The 21069-nt window shown below is 41.1% G+C and overlaps 1 protein-coding gene across 1 annotated transcript; it reads left to right on the forward strand.

Moving 5' to 3' along the window:
* The first annotated feature begins 5067 nt into the window (after positions 1–5067).
* tmem200a (transmembrane protein 200A) lies at positions 5068–18965 on the forward strand. The gene is made up of 5 exons (XM_085373579.1): positions 5068–5147; positions 16372–16509; positions 16735–16952; positions 17030–17193; positions 17791–18965. Exons 2-5 carry the CDS (start codon positions 16379–16381, stop codon positions 18913–18915), a joined length of 1638 nt encoding a protein of 545 aa, XP_085229705.1. The 5' UTR covers positions 5068–5147; positions 16372–16378; the 3' UTR covers positions 18916–18965.
* Positions 18966–21069: the final 2104 nt, after the last annotated feature.

Genomic DNA, 21069 nt, shown 5'->3' on the forward strand with positions numbered 1-21069 from the left:
TCCACAAAAAATCAGAAAAAGCTGCAAAGCTGCGTGTTTGAGGATTTAAATAGGCCACGTCTGTCACTGGGAGGGTGTATGTGCATGTGGCTCAAGAAAACGCTATGAGCTGTCGTTCATAATTAGTGAATTTATGGTTAACTGGGCCCTGTTTAAACTTTTTACGGCTAATAAGCAACTAAACAATAATGTTTACTGACTGGTTAACAAACAGTTTACAAAGACTGTCGGGATGTTACTGTGAAATGTGAAATAGATGGAGCAAATTACTGAAATAGGTAAAAACACACTAAAATATAATATATAAAGAAAAAAAGATTTATATTCTAATAAGCTTCAAAGTCAGTATTTGGTATGATAACCTTTATTCTTCAACACAGCCTGAACTCTCTTACGCAGATTACTTGTCATTTCTTTAAGTAGCCTCCAGAAATAGTTCTCCAGGCTTCCTGAAGGAACTTCAGAGCCCTTATTTGGATGTTGACTCCCTTTTGTTTCATTGTCTGTCCCACACTGCTTCAATAATAATGAGGTCCAGGCTCCGGGGAAGCCAATCCATGACCGATTATCTTCTATCCGGTTGTTCAGTCTGACGTCACTAGCCGTGTCTGGGTCTAAACTCCGCTGCAGGTCCATATATCAAACGATCACTGTGGCATTACTGAGAGTTGAAAAACTGTCTAAAGTCTTTCATCTTTAATAAAATGATCAGCGTTCTGCTCTACCAGGTGTAACAATTGAGTTTAACATCCAGGCATCCATGAAAACGGAATTTATGACATTTAACGGAGTTAGAAGTTAGCAGGGAGTTAGCTCGCTAGCTTCTATCTAAATACAATATAGCATGTCCTGACTGCGGGGTTTTGGAAACAAATTAAAACGTACAGCTCTGTTATCACTTCCAGCATAAATGAAGACAGAAAACTAAACAGCAGTAACGTTTGTAGGGTTACTGAAGTTGGGCTAGCTGGTATATAATGATGTGCTGCGTGACCGCTAGCGACACAGCTACGTTAGCATAATATAAACAAGCTAACTTTTTTTTCCACTCGATAAAAGTTACCGTGAGTGTTCTCGGTGGTCAGGAACAAATGTAATCGCATGGCAGGATGCTGTAAAAGGACCAAACTTCAGCCAGGAGAACAACTGAGATAATCCATCCACAATACGAGGTTAGTCATTCATATACTGCTGCATGGGCTGGGCTGTAGTTACACCCTAAGGTTTTAAAAACTGAGCTTAAATAAATGATTAGCGGTAATAAAAGCCGAGGGAGGTCAACAGTGATCACTGACTGTTTTAGGAGCTTTTTGAGATCAAATAGAAGAAAATACATAACATTAAACATGTTAACAACACAAAAGCCATATTAAACGCAGACTACTTTAGACCCGGAAGTAGGATTTGTCGCGTCATCACTGAACAACCGGATTGTGGGTTTTTCTATCAGGTATGCTTTTCACTACATTAGCAGTGTGACCATGATCCCTGTAGTCGTGAAAAATGAAGATGTTTTCCAGATGGTATTGCATGGTGGATCAAAACCTGATGGTACTTTTCTGCAGTCATAATTCCACCAATTTAAAAAAGATCCCCAAACCATGACAGAGCCTCCACAGTGTTGAACACTTAGTGTTGAACTTCTACCCTGACCTCCTCCATACATACCAACTATCATTTGTACCACAAATTTTAAATTTGGATCCATAACACTTGTAGCTACTGATGCAATGCCCAGTTCCTTTGTAATTTCTCCTTCAGTTGTGCAATTTCTTCAAATGTTCTGAAGATTAATTGCACACATTTCTGGCTAATAGTGCATTGAAAATTCCTTTGTAGGTTCAAAAAATACTCTTTGTCTGTCAAACTGAGTTATCATTGGCATTCTTTTTTTTAATGCCTAAAGATAAATATAAAAATGTTTTTTAAAAAAACAACAATGGTCGGTACATTTTCAGAAAGCCTGGAGAGCTATTGCTCAAGACTACAAGCAATTCTGCTCCTTAGAAGCAAAATAGAGAAGTATAAAAAGACTTTAAAAATGTAAAACTTTTAAGCACAGTAGACATGTCAGGTACTGATGTAGCACTTTTCTTGTGTAAACTGTTGGTGGCTTAAATACTGTGAACTCTTAGACAGCAGTTTGTGTCCTGTTTTGCTCCACTTTTTATTGTTTACTTTTGCTTTGATGGCTCTTAGTTTAACCGCCAAACTATTTTGTGAAAGTTGGGATTAGGAAAGGATTGTGTTTTGGGTTAAGAAGAGATGAGCTTGGAGCAATGCTGTTCTTACAACTGGCACTAAAGACCAGAGATGGGCAGTAACGCGTTACTTGTAACGCGTTACTGTAATCTGATTACTTTTTTCGAGTAACGAGTAAAGTAAGGGATTACTATTGCAAAATCGGTAATTAGATTACCGTTACTTTCCCGTAGGAACGCTGCGTTACTGCGTTACTAAAACCGTGATTTTTTGCAGAATGTCTCACGACAGTGACGTAAGCGAGTGCGCCGTTAGTGACAACAGCTGTGTGCAGATCAACAATGGATCACATATCGAGTGCGGGAGAGAGTATGAGCATGCAGCGTTTAAAGCGTGGAAGTACTGACCTTACTTTGAGTTTGATTCCATAAAAAGTGACAAAAACATTAGCGTCCATCGTGCGTGGGAAGAAAACTTCTTTTTACAGCGAAAAAAACCCCTAAACTTCCAAGGAAGCACCAAGAGCGCAACGACGTAATGGGAAACTCACAGAGACACTGCCGTATCCTTCCACTGACCGCTGCACACCTGCACCAGGGTAAACCTCCGCCTACTGCAGTCCTGCTTTACAGGTGAAAATAGAGCAACAGGACCGCTGAGTCTTTGACTTTATTTATGTTCTGCTGTGTTTTACTTGCATCTATTTGAAAGAGTGAGTGTAAACACAAAAAAATATTTTATTTTATGTGCTGGAATGTGCAGAAAATAGGTTTAAATGTTAAACTAATTTATTCAAGTCAGAGAATGTTGCATATAATTAAATTTTTGCTTGATGCATAAAGTTAAAAGATTAAAACTGATAAAACAAGTTAAAAAAAGAGACTTTTCCATTTGATTACATTTTGTATGATGGATTATGTAGAAAAAGTAGAATTGGGCTGAAAGATCTATCGCTTTATCACCTCTTCAGGTTGTAAATCGTGTTTTTAAAAAGTAACTAAGTAACTAAGTAACTAAGTAATTAATTACTTTTGAAAATAAGTAATCAGTAAAGTAACGGGATTACTTTTTGGGGGAAGTAATCAGTAATTAGTTACTGATTACTTTTTTCAAGTAACTTGACCAACACTGCTAAAGACACGGTGTGAGTACCTGGGATACTACCAGCTTTGACTATTCAGCAGTATTCAAGGCTCTGGGTATAAGAACAAACCCACCAATCAGTAGCTCATAAAATAATACAAAAATTTTGCGATCAAGAGGGAGTAAATAATATTGATCAATCATTAATTACATAATAATTACATAATAATTAGTCATTTACACTTGTTATTGGCATGAGATGGATTGGGGTAAAGATGGTATGTAAGGGTCACATTCAGGGTAAAAAATGATGCCTACATACAAAGACTATCGCCTCCTCTGCATGTGTATGTTCAGCTGCTCTTGAGGTTTCATTTCTCACCAACTTAATCTGAGCCATCTGAACAAATAATGGGCTCTCTGTATTTCTTACATTTTCTCTCACACACAGACACACACCTACTGCTTATTGTTAGATATCTGCCCAAATGCCTTAAATTCTCTTCTTCAGCTCCACCCAGCTGCTATACTTCCCTGAAACTCTTCCAGCTTGTAAACACAGGAAATGACACACATGCCAACATCTGTAACGTTTTTGCTGCTCGCTCTCTCTCTCTCTCTCGCTCCGTGTGTGTGTGTGTGTAGAAAGAAAAGCTGAGAAGTTTACAAAGACACAGCGCCGAGAGCTGCATCTGAACATCTGATGTCTATTTACATGAAAACCCGGAGAATTAAACGTGCCAGTGCCGCAGTTAGACATAAAAGCATGCTTACTCTTCCTCGGCCTTTTATGGTTACCCAGTTTTTAGACTCCTGCTGCTTACTGCGCCCACAAAGATCTGTAAAACTACTGCAAGCGGATCCATGTTTGTCTTTGCTTAGAAAGCAATGACATGTCCATATGTTTCCCCTCAGAAATCAGTCTCGCTTCTTGTCTTCTGCGCCCTACACATGCAAGAAAGTGCCCCGCGTGGAAGCCTGCCTGCTTTCCTTTCGTAAACACGCACACGCCCGAAGCGCACACATGCATATAAAAGTGCTACAGCGCGCGTACAACACATTCACCCCCATCTACCTCTCTCTCTCCCTCTCCCTCCTCTTCCTCTCTCACTCGCTCACACATTCTCACAAGCCTATAGCGCTTTTAGAAGAAATGGTTGGAGCTGCCCCTTCTCTCTGCAAGTCAGCGGAATAAAACGCGCTCTACACTTTTCACCAATTTTCTTTACACGAAACTCCTTGCTTCTAAGACGTTTTTTTGGTTGTTTTTTAAAAAAATATATTTTCCTTCTCCCTCTTTACGCAAATTGAAGTTCTTTTTTTTCGAAAACAAGGATACCGGGAGTTTTACGCATTACATCGAGCCAGTCGAAGGACGGGTATCATATCAGCTTCCTTTGCTGTCTTTTCTCACAAATAAAACAGAGTTCTCCGCTGGGGAATTACAACCACTTCGTTTAGGACTTTAAATAGGCAGAAAGGATTTTCCTTCAGTCGTAATTAGCGTGCCTCGCCACCCTCCTTGTCTCGAGCGCGCGTACTCTCCATATGGCGTAAAACGTGCCTCGCGCAGGATAAAGTCATCAGAACTGGCACTTTGTAATATTTCAGTCTCACTTGGCGAACCACAGAAGCCTAACGACCATCGTCGTCTCCGTTAATAAGGAGCTTGGATGTCAGCAAATAGTACTGCCGCTTGGGAGTGGAACCGTCTCCTGTCATCTTCATTTTCTCCAGCATGGCATCTCACTGGAAGTAGCCTTCAAAGTGGAAGATGGCTTTTTACTGTCCCTAGGTTATAGCCTAATCCCTCCGCATGCCTAATGGCACACTGACGGTGAAAACTCGGCTTTTGTAAAAAGGTAAGAGCTTAGTTGTGGTTTAAACTCTTCAAGGGGAGACGTATTCAAGCAGATTTAAGCTGACAGTTTTACAGTCTCCCTTTTATTTACATGCATATTTTACAACGCTCAGTGTTAATATTTGAAGAATAAAAAGGTTTAACATCAGCCACAAGCCACCTGAAAGACTGATGAGTGGGGATACGTGTCATCTTACTATTATCATTTTTATGAGCTGTGCTAATCTTTGTGTGGTTTGTTTATTTGCTGTTTTATCTTGGAGGGAATCCTCTGATCATTTTACTGTGCCAAGGCTGAGATGATCCTTTGTTTAGGCCAGCCTGCTGTCTCTTGATTATCATTGGCCAACTGGTAGCCAAGAAAACGTGATGGCATGCATGTAAGCCTCCAAAGATGGATTAAAGATCATTAAAGGTCAAACAATTTTAGTGAGCCTATTGTCAGAAACCTTCAAGCAATATTAGGAGCACACAAAGATGTAACAGTAATATATGACTTTTAATGTCTTTACAAACATTTATGCAATAAACTAGCTCAGTGCTGCACAGTGCATGTGCACCAGAGGCTTCTTGTTTCCACATCACACTTGAGTAGGTGGAATACAGACCACGACTGGCTTCTAGTTATGATTTTACAGAGTCGTCTCATCTATACGCACGTTAAACTCGACTTTGAGGTGAACATAGAGAAATGTGATGATTGCCTTTTCATGGGCACATTTCTAAAGATTCAAAAGAAGAAGAATGTGGAGCACTTTAACAGGAGGTGCACCGTCACTGGTTTTATCGTGCAGCGTGAATGAAATGATTTTGAATTAAGAGTCAGCCTCACCTTGAGGGCCGTTTGAAGAACTAGGGTAACTCACTCAGCCAAATGGCTCATAATAAGACAAATTTAGCTGCCAAACACTTTGCAGAGAACTGGATCTGGGTTTAATTTGGGAATAATTAGGAAGTCGAGTGATGTGTTGGTTAATCCTCCGTCACAGATATCGTGCTAACCGGATAATCCTGTTTAAATACCCCCTTTGGTAGGTCAGCAGTTCCTTCAGTTTTTTCACTCCAAAGACCTCCTTGATGAAATAATAAGATCTTTTTGTGTGTGTGGAGAAGAACAAATTCTGGTTTGGGGTTGGAAAAAAATGTTAGTAATCAAATTAAGGAAAGCAACATCACAAATGAATTATTTCATGTTTCAGTCCAGTTTGTCCACCACTGCTGCAGGGCTGCTGGGGCCAGCTCGCGTCCCAGGATGAGTGTGGGTGACTGACTGACACTCAGAGCTGTGAGGAAGACAGAATGAGTCATTTTAATGGAATCAACAGGGGGCTCACTCCAGTTCATAAACACACAAACATGCACGCTCTTACGCCTGGCATAAGCATCTGATGATTCAATGCAAAACTTAATTCAATTAAGTAGAGAATTTATCACAGGAGGCAATGACACTGAGTCAGCGTGAAGGATATGTGCAAAAAAAGAGTTTAAAAAATAAAAGGAGTATGTATCATCAAAATAACGAGGGGAAAAAACAAGATGGTGAAGGGGGTGGATGATTTGACACTCCAGCACTCGCTTCAGAAAATGCACTGCCAAAAGGTCAGCGGGAAAACATAAAGGGACATATTCTCCAGACAGATGACTCACCCCCTGACCATGAGTCTGTAGGAGTGTGGCACTACACAAACACTCGTTTCTATCTGTTTTCCTCTTTTTTTCTCTTCTTCTTTTACTTCTGATAGTCTTATCTGTTCCCTTAAGAGCGCCAAGGAAACAGACATAAATCACAGCGGTCCTTTACATTGGAAAGCAGCAGTGCCAGATGCGATAAGGTTAATACGATTCAACAGGGTCTACACAAAGTCACCTCTGGCTGATTAGACCTCTGCGTGCACAGACTGACTTAACCCACACAGATCTCACTCCAGTGTGCTCTGTTGTACTTGTTAGGCTAGGAAACTTACATCATTTAATTTTTACTACCTTTAGGAGCTTGGTGACTCCCAACCAGGCTTGTTCACTTTAAATTTTCAGCAGTACAATGTTATATTCATATTGATGAGAAGTGTAAGAGTTGCCAATTACTGCATAACGTATTCTCATCTACAACTCGTGCTGTATTTTTCTGCACTATATCCAATCGTTGTAGAAATGTTACAACAAGCAGAGTATGTGACGCTGAAGTGGTTAAAAAAATGATCATGTCGCCAGTTTTTTTCCTTTTCTCACATAATGCTGATCTTGTCAGGGTTCATGTCGTTGTCACTGCTCTTGTTACTTACACCTACTAATTGGCCAAAGTGCCATGTAGCGGGTTCTGAGTTGGACAGCATGAGCTTTTCAAGGTAGGTGAAAAGCAGCAGACAAAAACAAATATTTTGTAGGACGTGCACCAGCACAATTTTTTTTAGATCTGCAGCTGATCAAGCAGATGTGGGGTGTGTTTCTGGAGCTGAGTGTGACCTCTGAACTTTCTGGAAAGGCAACTAGAGAACATGTCAGGAGTGAACAAAGTGGATTACTGAAACATCTGGCTGCATGAAAGAGATTTGTTCCCGTTGTGTATGCAGGGCACAGCATGCATAATCCATGTGTCTTCACTTTCACAGTCACTAAATGCCTGGAGAAGCAGAGAAGTCATCTGTAAGAGATCACACTAGCTAGTCCATATTACACTTGTACAGTGTTCTATAAAATACTACTATGTGCTCCTACCATAGCTAGCATAAAAGGTGGATGTAGTGACTGTGACATCACCCTCAACATGAGTTTCTGAAGCCACATTTTGAAACCTCGACATGAGTGTTTTGGTTTTGTTGCTATCGTGGTTGCAAACAATAGGATGTGATGAAGGGGGCAGGTCTGACTGTGAAGCCACACGCTTATTTAGCCAATATGACTTGTGATTGCCAATTCCGTAGCCATTGTAGGTATAGCACAGATAATTCAGTTTTTTTGAAACATGGTATCATCAAGATTTACAAACTGGATGCATTTTTTATTCAAAATAAACATAAGACATTCTCCCACTTAAATAGAACCAGAAATCTTTTTTGCAACCACATCTATCGCCATTTGGCGGCCTTCAGACACAATGCAAGCTCTTACAATTACAGTCAGTCAGTGTTTTGACTGCCAATGTGTTTTTGGAGCCAAATATTATCTTATATGAATGTGAAGGTGACATTTATACTAGGCAGCTTGATAAGTAAACACCATTCAGAAAATATAAGAGTGCAACACACAGACACACACATATCAACTATTTAGTGCAAAATTCCACTCACCAAGTGATGCGTGCAAATTTCTGGGATGGTCTGTACTGCACAGCAAGCCATAATGTTTTGACAGACAATCCATTAAAAATGCTCCAACAGGCTTAAAGAGCATGCTCGCGCACACACACATACACTGAAGAGGTGCAGTTTAATGACTGGCAGTAGTGGACGAAGCCTAGCAGAAACTAACTGGCTCCAGAGCCCGTGCCGGGACACCTATCAGTCAAGGCAGCCATGAACCTATGTCAATTATCCAGGTGACAAAAACAAAACTTCCCCTCAGTCAGAGTTGTTATGAGTTATGAGGAGGGAATTCATATTTTGCACCCGGCTGTAAATGTGCTTTGTAGATCTATAATTTTGGACATTGAGAGTCTGTGGAGCCAACCTCAAGTGGAAAATTTGTTATAGTTGTGCATCGTTCTTCCACCTCCCGAGGCACCTGTTTGTTAAATTAATAAATTGTGTAAACTGCTAATATGTCGTGTTTCTTCAGACTTAAATCATCCAATCAAATAAATGGCACCAAACAAGAGTTAATAGCAGAACAATCTGTTTGGCTTTGGCACAGAAAATTTGGCACATATTTAATGGGTGCAACCCCTATACTCAACTCTGCTCATGCATTTTATACTGTTTGTATAAGATTTATCGCCAAGAAACATTGTTACAGCATTGTTACATCAACCAAACGCAACATTTCCTTACTTTTTTGCTAAGTTTATACCCATCTTCATCCAGTCCAAGACGTTTTGGCTTCTATTTAGTGAGTGATCCTTATTGTGTTTTATTAAACTGTTGCTTAGCGCTAATCGGCTGATATCTGTGTTATATACAGTTTATGATAACAGCCTATTGACTCTGCTCGAGAGCAGAGGAGGATCTAACTTGAATGGGCAGAGCTACGAGAGAAGCAAATAAATTGGCAAGCAGTAAATTCATTCTTATCAAATTAAGTCAGTCTTTTTCACTCTTTCATGAATTACATTATTGTCACCATTAGCGTAGGTGTACAATGAATCTGAAGTGCTTTATTTTGACATGGGAATAAATAAAAAAAAACACAAAAAAAGCTTGATGGTATAATTGTTTAAGCTTTTTAAGCTAAAAGGACAGAACACAAAGATCTGATTTTGTTCACTTTTTTTGTTCTTAACTCCTGCAAGTTAATTTCCATCACGACTGGCTCGAGAGCATTAAGTGAACTACATTTTAATATTCTGAATACTAGCAAAACTATTAAAAAGTCATAATTATATTCACTGAATTAAAATAAAACCACGCTATTAAGTCGTGCTGGTGTGTTGTTTCCATGTTAGACTCTCAGCTCCATGCGATTATGGCAGATGACCTTAACTTCAGCAGCGGGGGGGGGGGGCTTTGTCTGTCTCTGCATTTTCATGGCCTCAGTTAACCTCAGCAGAGAACTTTACGGCATAAACAAAAACAAATGACCCACTATAATTGTAACAGGAGACATGCAACATTGGATGCCAGATTTTCCCTCCCTAGCAAGCTCCATTTTTATCCTCCTGCTCATTCCTCTCTCGTTACATCTCTCCTTGCCTCTTTCCTTCGTACTCCATCTGTGTCCATATTCAAGTTCTTTCTCCATGACATGTCAGCGCACACTTCACTGCAGTGAGTCATTTGAAACAAACTTTCCTCAGCATGCTCAGAGTACAAAAAATAAAAAGTCTCTGGAGTTTGTTAAATGTAGATCAAAGTGTCTCCTGTAGTCGCTTACTCCCTGTCTCCTTCCTCTGGCTGTGTCTCCTTCCAGTCTCACATCTTTACTCTCCCTTCAGCTTCTCAGTTTCTCCTTCTATCCCACCTGTCATGTTCTCGTTCCTCTTCCACGCTGCATCATTTCCTCTCTAATGTGAGGATTTAGAGAAAGCTGGGTTGTAGAGCCTTAGTACAAATCGCATAAACAAGATGTAACTGAAACCCTGAAGGTAGCTGTGAAAAAAAAAAAGAAATATAGGTCTCCGGTGTGTCCCTTTCAGATTTAAAAGTCTCCAGCATCCTTTCCTTCCCTCCCCCTCTTAATCAAACCTCTTTCACGCAGAGGTAGAGGTGGAAACAACTTAAAGGTCAACAAGTCAAAACTGGCTTAAAATAATGCATGGGGAATGCCCCTGTGTTGATAGTACGCATGCTAATGATGCACCTGTCATCCCAGTGCACACAGCTGGCAGTTGCTATGGAAACGCGTCACCTAGCAGCAGCATATAGTTGCTATAGGGACAATATATCACGTGGCGTCACCTATAGATGAGCTGTTATCGACATTATCACGCTACAAAAAAAGGAGGTGTTACAATGTGCCGAGGGAACTCTCTGCCCTGAGAGATGTGATGCATCTATTTAAAACGTCTCCAAATGCTTAAATAACTTCACAGAGAATGAGTTCGCTTCCTGAAAGGATGGGGCAAATTGCTTTAATATGTTTTCGTGCCTTACCGAAAGCACGCAAAGATAAACCTGCTGCAGCAATTTAGCAATTACTAAGGTGATCACACGAGGCCTGATTTATTATTAATTTTAGACCGATTTAGAGAACTGCCCAGCAAGGCAGCGGACTGGAAAAGAAGCAGCAGGTTTTTGCACAAGTTTTGTGTGTTTCATCACTGTTTAAGCAACAAGATCACAGTAAGTCTTTAAAATAGAAGAAGAAGGAGGACATGAACTGAATGCATGTGGCGAGCTCGATTACTGAATGCTAACTTTCATCTCTTTTGGTCACTGCACATGGAAAGCCTTTATGTGTCAGAGCCTGAGTGCATTCTCATTAGGCTGCTGGTGTTATCTGTGTGACAGCACTTCTTCTTTTCTGCTCCACTTGTTTTTTTTTTGTTGATGTTGTTTGTTTGTTTTTTTACTCCAGTCTTGTTAAAACTATGGATGCACTCAGCTTGTTTTCTTTTGCGGTCTTTTCACGGCTGTCAGGAAAAGCATTTTTACCCTCCTCTTGTTTTCGTCAGGCTTTTTTTTTTAATGCTCTTTCGATCACTCATCACCCCCACTTTGTCCCAGAACAGTTGTTCCCTTTTTTTGTCCCTCTGTGGTGAAAGCATGACTCAGTGTTGCACCTTACATGAACTGATGTAAATAAATATACTCCATCCTCATTCTTTTTCTGTTCTTGCATTCCTTTTGTCATCTATCCTCTACTTTCTACTCCTAACTCCAACTCTCGCTACCCTTCTTCTTTGCCACCGCCGTCCATCCTTTTTCCTCCTGGTTCGGTAAACCGAGGAAATCTCTCCCGTTGCTCTTGAAACATTTGTGTGGGTTCCTGTTTGACGCACACCGAGGAGCGAAGGGGAGAGAATCAGGGTGGGAGAGAGGCAGAGTGAGGGGGAGCACAGAAAACCTGAGAAAAGTGGCTGGTTGTGTTTGTCCTTGTGTGATTCACCATCTGTGGTGGAGAGCGCTCTCTTACAGCAGTTTTTTTTCAACCAATAAGATGATTGACATGAAAAATACATTAAAATGTGAGAAGGAGAAAAGAGGGTAGGAGGAGAGAACGTCTGGTCTTGTGTGTGATTCACAGTTACTTTGAATACTAAAAGCTTTGTCTGATTTTGAATATTAAATCTGACTTCATTGCTTTCAGATATGCAGAAGAAAAGAAAGGAAGGAAGGAAAGGAGGGAGGGAGGGATAGAGCGAAACAGGAAAGTGACCGAATAAAATTCAATTAAAATTAGATACAGATTAAAAATAGATCGAAGAGGACAGAGGGTGGGAGGGAAGAGAGAGACAAACAAAGAGAGCGATAAGATGAGAAAGTAAGCTGGGGTGGAGAAAGAATGAAAGTAGGAGAAAGCAAACATTATTCAGGGTCACAACCAGAATGCATTAGCACACAGACAGCGGGTGAGAATGGAAGCGAGAGGGGGAGATTTACAGATTGTGCCTTCTTGGAAGAAAAAGGAAGACAGGATGGACACGTGGAAGCAAAAAAAAGAAAAGGGAAGGTCATTGGTGTATTATCATTCCCATGCTAAATCTGTGTGATCCTTTATATATACAGACATGTGCACATGCCCAAACCTGGGAACCAAATAACTTTGTAACACATGACTACACAGAACATGTGCCTATGGTACATAAAAGTAAGTAATACAGAAAGAATGACATCACATTTGTTCTAAGTCAGGCAATGGGTCATTAAAGTATTCTTTATATTCTTCTGAATATGCCTGTGATCATGAATTAATAAATACATAAGCGAGCATGTCTGATAGCACTCAGAAAGCAGAGAGAGAGGGCCATGCTAAAACTGACATTTCATGACATTTGTCTTATTATAATACGGTGACGTCAGCTGGAGCTGTTATTGGTCTATCGTCACACAAAATTGGAAAATTATATCTTGAAAACTGTGGACACTAGACTGCTGACAAACAGGCAAATGGAACTGATTGCATACTCCCTGCCTTTGGGGGTAGAAGTGTTTCAAGTGCACCGTTATTAGTACAATCTACTCAGTGCTTTATACGTTTACACTAGACATTTGGCCTCAAGTTATTTGCTGGTAAGCTTGTTTGTGAAATGAAAGTTTATATTACTAAAGCTACTTTTGACTGCTCCCTTGCTGCAAAGGGTCACCACAGCAGCTAGCTTCCTGAACCATCCCTTAAGGGGATTTGTGTGTGTCTAGCTGGAATTGAACAAAGAGCCATATGCCTGCCAATCAAATGTGTTAACCTCTACACCATAAGATAATCTACCGTAGCTTTAAATGATTGTGTTGCACAACGTTAAGATCATCATTCATCAGTATCACAGCTGTTGTTTCTCCTGTTTAAAGGTTCCAGAAAAAGAGAAAACCAAAATGCAGCTAACTGGGGGAAGGTCCAAAACCCAAAGTGAGGACTCAGCGATGTAAACGGAGTACATAAGAGTCAGGAAAAATAAGTATGTGATGCAGCATGTGAGAACCCAGCTAAGGTTCAAAGACAACAAAACAAAACAAGAAAAATAGATTTAACCATTTTTGTTTATTTTTTCCATGAATTGTTAACTGAAAAACTGTGTAGAAACTGTTCAAAAAAAAACTACAGTCTTATTCAATATTGGAGACAATGAACTTGTGAAATATTGGAATGTCCAGTTGCTGCCAAAATTCATCATTGTATGGCTGTTTTTGTGCTCAGGTGGGTTAACAGCACATACAAGTCAAATGTATTATTTTTAAAAAGCCCTGTTTGGGATTATCTTCTCATGGACCGTCGCATACTTCCAGCACAGCTGCTAGTTTTAGATCACTCAACTGGAGTACAACTTTGTTACGTTGTCGTGGAGAAGCGAGGAGTCAAACCTGTGTGGCCAAAGAAGCAAAAAGCAGGTTCTTTTTTTCTTTCTGTTTTAAGTGCCGACACATTATGGCATGAACAGTAACACAGGTTCTGGATGTTGTTCTTCAAACATCAGGATGTTACAGCAGAGCTCTGCATTAATAGCTTCACAAATTCACATCGCACAACCTTGTGGGAAAGGCGAGTATGCTCCTGATCCTGCTCTTGACCTTATGTGCTTCCTTCAGGCGTGGACTATCTGTCCTCTTCAAGTAAAAAGTGGTGAAAACTAGGGGTGCAACGATACACAAAATTCACGGCTCGGTTCGATACTTTGGTGTCACGGTTCAATATTTTTTCAATACAAAAAAATGTTCATGCCTTTTTAATTTGTCATTTATTAAAATTATAAATATATATTTTAACTCAAAAGTACAGTTTTTAAATTTAATGTAAACAACAAAATAATAAATCTATCTGATCGAGAAATCACTCATCTTTGGAAAAGAGAGTTTATTACAGAGAAAGGGCTCTTTCCAAAATAAAAGCTACACTATACGCTTCTTCTGGGGTATATTCTCAGCAGCATATTAAACATATCAGGTCCCCATAAGGAGAATCATGTGCTAACGGCTGTCTAAATGACTCGGGTAAAGTTTGTAGCATGTGTGCTTGTTGTTTTTGTCTTTGCACTACGATGATGTCGGCGTAAATGTGCAGTCATATTCATTGTGTTCCCACTAGTGCTGTCAGCGTTAATCTCGTTAAAATGACATTAACCCCATAACGCGGCAAATTTCCGTTAACAAGTTACCGCGGATCGCCCCGTGCGTAGGGCTGGACGGCGTCAACACGTTAACAAGCTAACTGCGCTAACGCACTAGTTCCCACCAATTGAGCATTGCGTGGCAAATCCGACATACTGTTTTACTTTTGTCCATGACGCGCTTACCATCAGGGTCATGCTTCACATGAAAACCAAGATAGTTCCAAAGGCCACATCTGAATGAGGGTGGGGGAGGTTCAATTTGCCATGTTGCAACGAGCTTAGCTTCTGTCTTGCTAGCTTGGATCTGCGCTCGACAGAGCAGCCTAGGCGGAGTAGTCGAACGCAGATCCACTGAACACTCAACACAAAATTTTGTATTGTTTGATACACATGCGTACCGAACCGAAAGCACTGTATCGAACGGTTCGATATCGATACGAGTATTGTTGCACCCCTAGTGAAAACGTTGGGTCTTGCAGGGAGACTTAATTATGAGCAGCAGCAGTGGGCCTCCATACTAAGCATGGGTCAGTTTGAAAGACAAGTTGATGCTTTTTTTTTCTCTGTGCAAGTTTGAGGATGTGAGTTCCTGAAAGCAGTCTGGAGGCGCTTGAGAGGGCAGGATGATACTCAGAACTTTGATCACACTTCACATAAACTGGGTGATTGACCTACTGATTACCTTTGGGGGCTGTAGTCTGATAGAAAACCCTATAAACATCACAAATAAAATTAGCAGGAGAAAACCAGCGGTTGTTCGCTGCCAATTTTTACAGGGCTCGCTCTGAACTGCTGAGCTGTTTTCACATTTTCATCTGAAATTTGCATTTAAATTCAGTACCAAGGTCACTCAGCAACAAATTCAGTCAATGTAATCCTCTTCATGCGCAACAGGACAATGCTAATGTTCATGTGAGGTCAGATTAACAGTCATTTAGACCCAAATGAGTGCTTTCAAAATAAACCTGTGTTTGTTTAAGCCCCCTTCCTTTAATAACAATAATAGATGTATGAGCAGCTGGTGAGCCCAGAGACCATGATTCATTCGAATGTTATGACAGAATTGAGGCGATGTATTTTATTAAAATCTATAACAGCTTTTAAAAAAAATGCAAATAACGACAGGAGAAAAAAACAATAAACATGCAAAAGCAATAAATACAGGATGTGAATCAGAATGAAACACACTACCCAAGACTCAAATCACAAGCCAAGTATGCTTTTGGGGTTTGTTTCCTTTACATCCTGCAAGCATCCTGCAGGCCTGAATGTACAGCTTCATGTGCATGCACACTTGCACACTTGTCCCCATGATCGTCCTGAAGACTGACAACAGGCAGCCGAACAAAACATGAGCAGAGCAGGCTGTTGTGCTGCTTGGTGTGCTTACATCTGTATCACTGCTAGGCTCTAAAGAGTATTTCTGGGACTTGGAAAGATGCTAAAACACGCTTTTGTCATGACACACTTTCCCCGTTAGCAAAAAAATAAATAAAACAGCTTTGAAAAAGTGCATGAGGTGACACATCAGCTTTAAATCACACAAACAGAGCTGTGATCTGCACAACTGTGGGAGACGGTGTGCTACTGACTATTACGTGTCTTACACATCATATATTAGGACTACCTGGGAGACTGTGACTATGCTGAAACACATGTGCATCTGTGTTTTGATACAGTTGTGTTTTTTCCTCACTGTGACTATACTGTGCATACCTATGCCAAATACATCTTTTTTTAGCAGCAGCATCTTGTAATTGTATGCACCAAGGCCCTAACAATCTCTTAGCAACAAACTGTAAACCAGTAATGTGGATGCTGATTAGGCAGTAGAATTTAAAAGTCATTAACTCCTAATTTGTGTCTGCAGGTGAAGAATGACTGCAGCGGCAGGTGTGCTAACAGGCTTGGCCAAGCTAAAACGCCAGGACTCTGCTCGCTCTCAGCATCGGCCCGTACCACCGACATCGCCGGGCCTGGGACACGCCGCCCCCGAGGCCGCTCCTAGGTGATTGTCATGTGCATTCATTTTAACACAGTAGACAGAACTATAAATTAGCCTTTTAAATTGCTGCCTCTGCAGCAGGAAAGAGGATATTGTCACAAAAGCTAATGTGTGTTGGTGAAATTGCTTCTGCAGTCTCTGAAAATTTGCTGTATTTGTTACCCATTGCTGTTAAACTGTTACCTCCAAAAATCCGTTTGTGTTTTCTTGCCATCCTTTTTCATTTAGGAAGAGGAAGAGGCGCACCGATGTCGTAGTGGTGCGAGGTAGACTCCGTCTCTACTCTGCATCTGGGTTTTTCCTCCTTCTGGGACTAATCATCTTGGCCATAGGGATTGGCATGGCGACGCTAGGTTACTGGCCTCACAGTAAAGCCATACTCGCTGGAGGAGGAACTGGAGTCAAGACAGAAAAGGATGCAGCCAATGCGAGCCACAATGGGCAAGGTGAAGAAGGGTGACTAGAAACCTGCTGGCAAAAGTTTGTTCCTCTCATGGCTCATCTCGCTGTTTTGTGGTTTTAGGTACGCCTTCCAAGGAGACTGAGAGCGCTCTGATGCGATTCCTAGAACAGCATCTTCACTCTGAGAGGATGAAGATGTTTGGGCCCTTCACCATGGGCATTGGGATTTTTATTTTCATCTGTGCTAATGCAATACTTCACGAAAACAGAGACAGGGAAACCAAGGTAAGGCTGAAATCATCGCTTCAGGATGCGCACAGTCGAAATACTCAAACACTGTATGGGAAACAAAGAAGTTGGAAGGTTTTTGTGGGTAATGCAACTTTAGTTTTTGCATAATCTGCTTCAAAAGTAGGTTCTTTAGCAATATTTCCATCAAATGTTTCTAAATTTAAAAGCCAGAACTTGTAGTTAATATTTCTTCCCTGTCACTGATTCTTGTTTCTGTCCCTCCTCCACTCTCTACAAAATAAAGGGCATGTACACTCTAGTCATCCATATTCATCATCTCCATAACATGCAGATCAGACTTCTCCCAGTCTCCTTCCACCTTTAGCTCTGCAATTTTCCCTCTGATTAAATTCACTGTTTCCATGCTCTCTTCTTCTCTCCTTTGATTCAATTATCCCTCTCCTTCTCCCTTCCCTTTACTGGTAATCCTTGTGAGAAACATGTCCCCCAAGGCCACACGGTGGCAATGTGCACAAATTTAAAACTACAGGGAGATAATGTGTTTTAATGAAACGCTTCAAATATTTTCAGGTAATCTAAAATAAATGCTGCTGCTTCTACTTCTGCTAATACGATTTTCATTTGCTGTAGATCATCCATATGAGAGACATGTACTCCACAGTCATCGATATCCACCGCCTCAGGCAGAAAGAGCAAAAGCAACACCAACACCGGAACAGCACCTGTGTGAGAGAAGTCGGAGATCTTCGAGTCTTCGGCTGCGATACTGCCGCACGGTTAGCCAGCAACTCTCTCCTAGCTTTCTCTCGTGCTGGAAGCATTGCCGGAGGAGGGAGAGGTTCTACAGAAGAGGAGGAGGTGTTGTTAGGGGATGAGGAGTATCACAGACGTAGAGAACAGGCTAAGATGGATTGTAACTTTGCAGGGCTATTGGCACCCCTCTATAAGGATCGCCCATTTTGTGGCCCCGGGGTCGGGCTGGTTCATTCGGATTCCATGCGTCACCAGTGGTCAGCGGATGGAGATGGAGAGAGGGGAGGACACCATGCACGCTCTATTGTCTCCTCCTCTATCTCTGCATTTACACTCCCTGTTATAAAACTCAACAACTGTGTTATTGATGAGCCGGAGATGGAGGCAATAACTGAAGAGGACAGAGGAGGAGAGAGAAGAGAAGGAGAGAGGTCGCAGCCTCTGACCTCTGTGGAGTCTCTGGTGGTTCCCGTGGCATCCGTTGCCAAGGCCTCCAAACCACCGGGCCTACACAGGAGTAACTCCGCCTCCTCCTCATCCCACTGCTCCTCCTTATCCTCGTCCTCCCTCTCCCCTGCTCCCTCCTCTACCTCAGGCTGCTGGCTTTCCCCGGGAGCAGCAAAGAGTGACTTTGGCTCCAACTCCTCTCTGCACATGCTCAACAGCCATTCCAAATCTCTGGACTTGGAGCGCAGACCGAGTATGCTTAGCGTAAACCCAGAGCAGCGGAAGCACCCCAGCTGGCCCCGACTTGACCGCAGCAACAGCAGCCGTAGTAACAGCAGCAGTCGGGGCAGCACCAAAGGCTACAAGCGGCTGGAGGACAGAGAAGAACAAGGAGATCGGCTCTTGGAGGTGTCACAGTCTGTGGCAGAGAGGCGCGACTATAGTAAGCGCGAGAAGCTGCTAATGATATCCAGGTCGCATAATAACCTGAGCTTTGAGCATGATGAGTTTAATAGCAGCACACTGAAGAGAGGCAGCTCTGAGACTCGGTTCTGATCGCACTGAACTAGAGGTTGATGACAGTTCTGTCCTGTTCTGTAAATTGCCCTCCACACAGTATGAATGTACAGCTTGTGCTGGAGGAAACTGACAAGTTTAATGGCTACACTGTGCAGAGAGGAAACTCAACTTTTATGAGCAGCAGGTTGTAGAGTAATGGAACAACTTGCACTGTGAAAGAGTTCAGGTCTATTGTCAGTCAGACACAATGGGTCTACTGCATTAGGGTGACATTAGTTGATCTACGACAGTGATTCCTAATCCAGGGCACATCTGCGGTAGGTTAGCCAAGGAGTATATGAAAAGACTAGCTCAGCTGTTACCATTAAATAAAAGAATTAGTGGACCTGAGGAACTTTAGGCAGTGAAGGGAAAACTTCGAATAAGTAGAAATGTTTACAAAAGATAAAATGGTTAAAAGTGATTGAAAGTGGATAACTCGCTAAGTGAGTAGTAGCGAGTAGTAATAGTTGGAACTATTAGCCAACAGCATGCACAAAGAAATGATGTTATGAGCTAAACAGGATGGATAACAAGCTGAAATACTGTACAGTAGCTAGCTAAATTCATAAATGTTGTCAATTATTTTGCTGATGCTACTAAATTCTCATCTTTCAGTATTGATTAATCCAATGAAATATCAATACAAAAGTAGGCTGAAAGAATTTGAATTGTTACCTTAACATAAAAGTAAGATTGCTAGCCATATAAATAAATAGGGGAAATTGGTCAATTGTCTGTGAAAATACTGGATAAATGATTAAAATAGTCATCTAATAGTCCTGGACTAATCATTGAGAAATTTGAACATGAAGGGTTTAACCAAGGAAGAGATTTTTCAGTCCAGAGGGGTGAACTACAATGTGAGATTAATGGGTTAGCAAGCGATGTTAAGATAAAAGTCAGAGTATTCTGTGTCATGACTTTTACCTGGATAAATCACCATGGTTACTTGTGCTAAATCACCATGGTTACTTATGCTGAACACAAAACTTATTTTGTTTTGTTAGGACAGCTAAGGCAAAGAAAGCCTGACTGGGTTGAACATCCTGTGTAGTATACTCCTCAGGACTGTTGGGATATGTAAGATGAAAAAGGTTGGATAAATGAAAAAAGCTCATTTGCATTAATGAGCTTGAAAGTCTATATTTGGTATGAGCACCATTATTCATCACACAGCCTGAACTCTTTTAGGCATGTTTTGTTATTATATCTTTAAATTGTGTTCAGGAATAGTTCTCCAGGCTCCTTTAGGGATATTCAAAGATCTTCTTTGGATGTTGGCTGCCTTTCATTGTGCTCTTTGTCAAGATGATCCCGCTCTGTTTCAATAATGTTGATGTCCGGGCTCTGGGGAGGCCAATCCATGACTGATAGTGTTTCACTGTGTATTTTTCCATCCATATATGCTTTAAGAGCACTGCATTGGCAGTGTGTTTGGGGTCATTGTCATGCTGAAAACTTAAGCTGTTGCCAATCAGATGCTTTCCCGAAGGCATTGCATGGTGGATCTAAATCGGATCATACTTTTCTGAATTCTTAAATCAATCAGTGTTGACGAGATCCCAACTCCACTGGCAGAAATGCAGCCCCAAACCAAAACAGACCCTCAATTGTGTACAGATGGCTGTAGACGTTCACTGTTCTGCATGCTGATGACAATTTGAAGCAGCACATTTTACATATGTCTTAACTACTCCATAAGACCTGTTACCATTGATTTGTCTTCCTCTTGTCCAGTTTCCAAGAATCCTTTAAGGATATACTGCACACCATGCTGAGATATGCCGAGTTTCTAGCTAATACTATTAATATTTCTGCACAAATACTATTTTATGCCTGTCAAACTGTGATATCTTTGACATTCCTCATAGACTAAAGGAATGGGAACAAATGATGCGTTTTTGTGACAGGGTGCTAGCGATACAATGTGAAATTGGTTCTTTGCTAAGTTGTTTGTTATGTATGGAAACAACACTGACTACTCCCTTGAGTTAGGTGCCTTTTTTATGCTTAAATTATTCATATGTCAGTGTTAAGCAGCTTAACTTACAACCAAGAAGTAATGGTCAGGTACAAGGACTGGACTAAAAAATAAAAAGCAGCCAATGTCCAAAGAAATGAGAATTGCTCATGACCACTTATTAATTA

This window comes from Diplotaxodon limnothrissa, linkage group LG15, assembly GCF_057381915.1.
Source record: "Diplotaxodon limnothrissa isolate DT_005_m linkage group LG15, D_limnothrissa_male_GT1.1, whole genome shotgun sequence".
NCBI classification, from domain to species: domain Eukaryota; kingdom Metazoa; phylum Chordata; class Actinopteri; order Cichliformes; family Cichlidae; genus Diplotaxodon; species Diplotaxodon limnothrissa.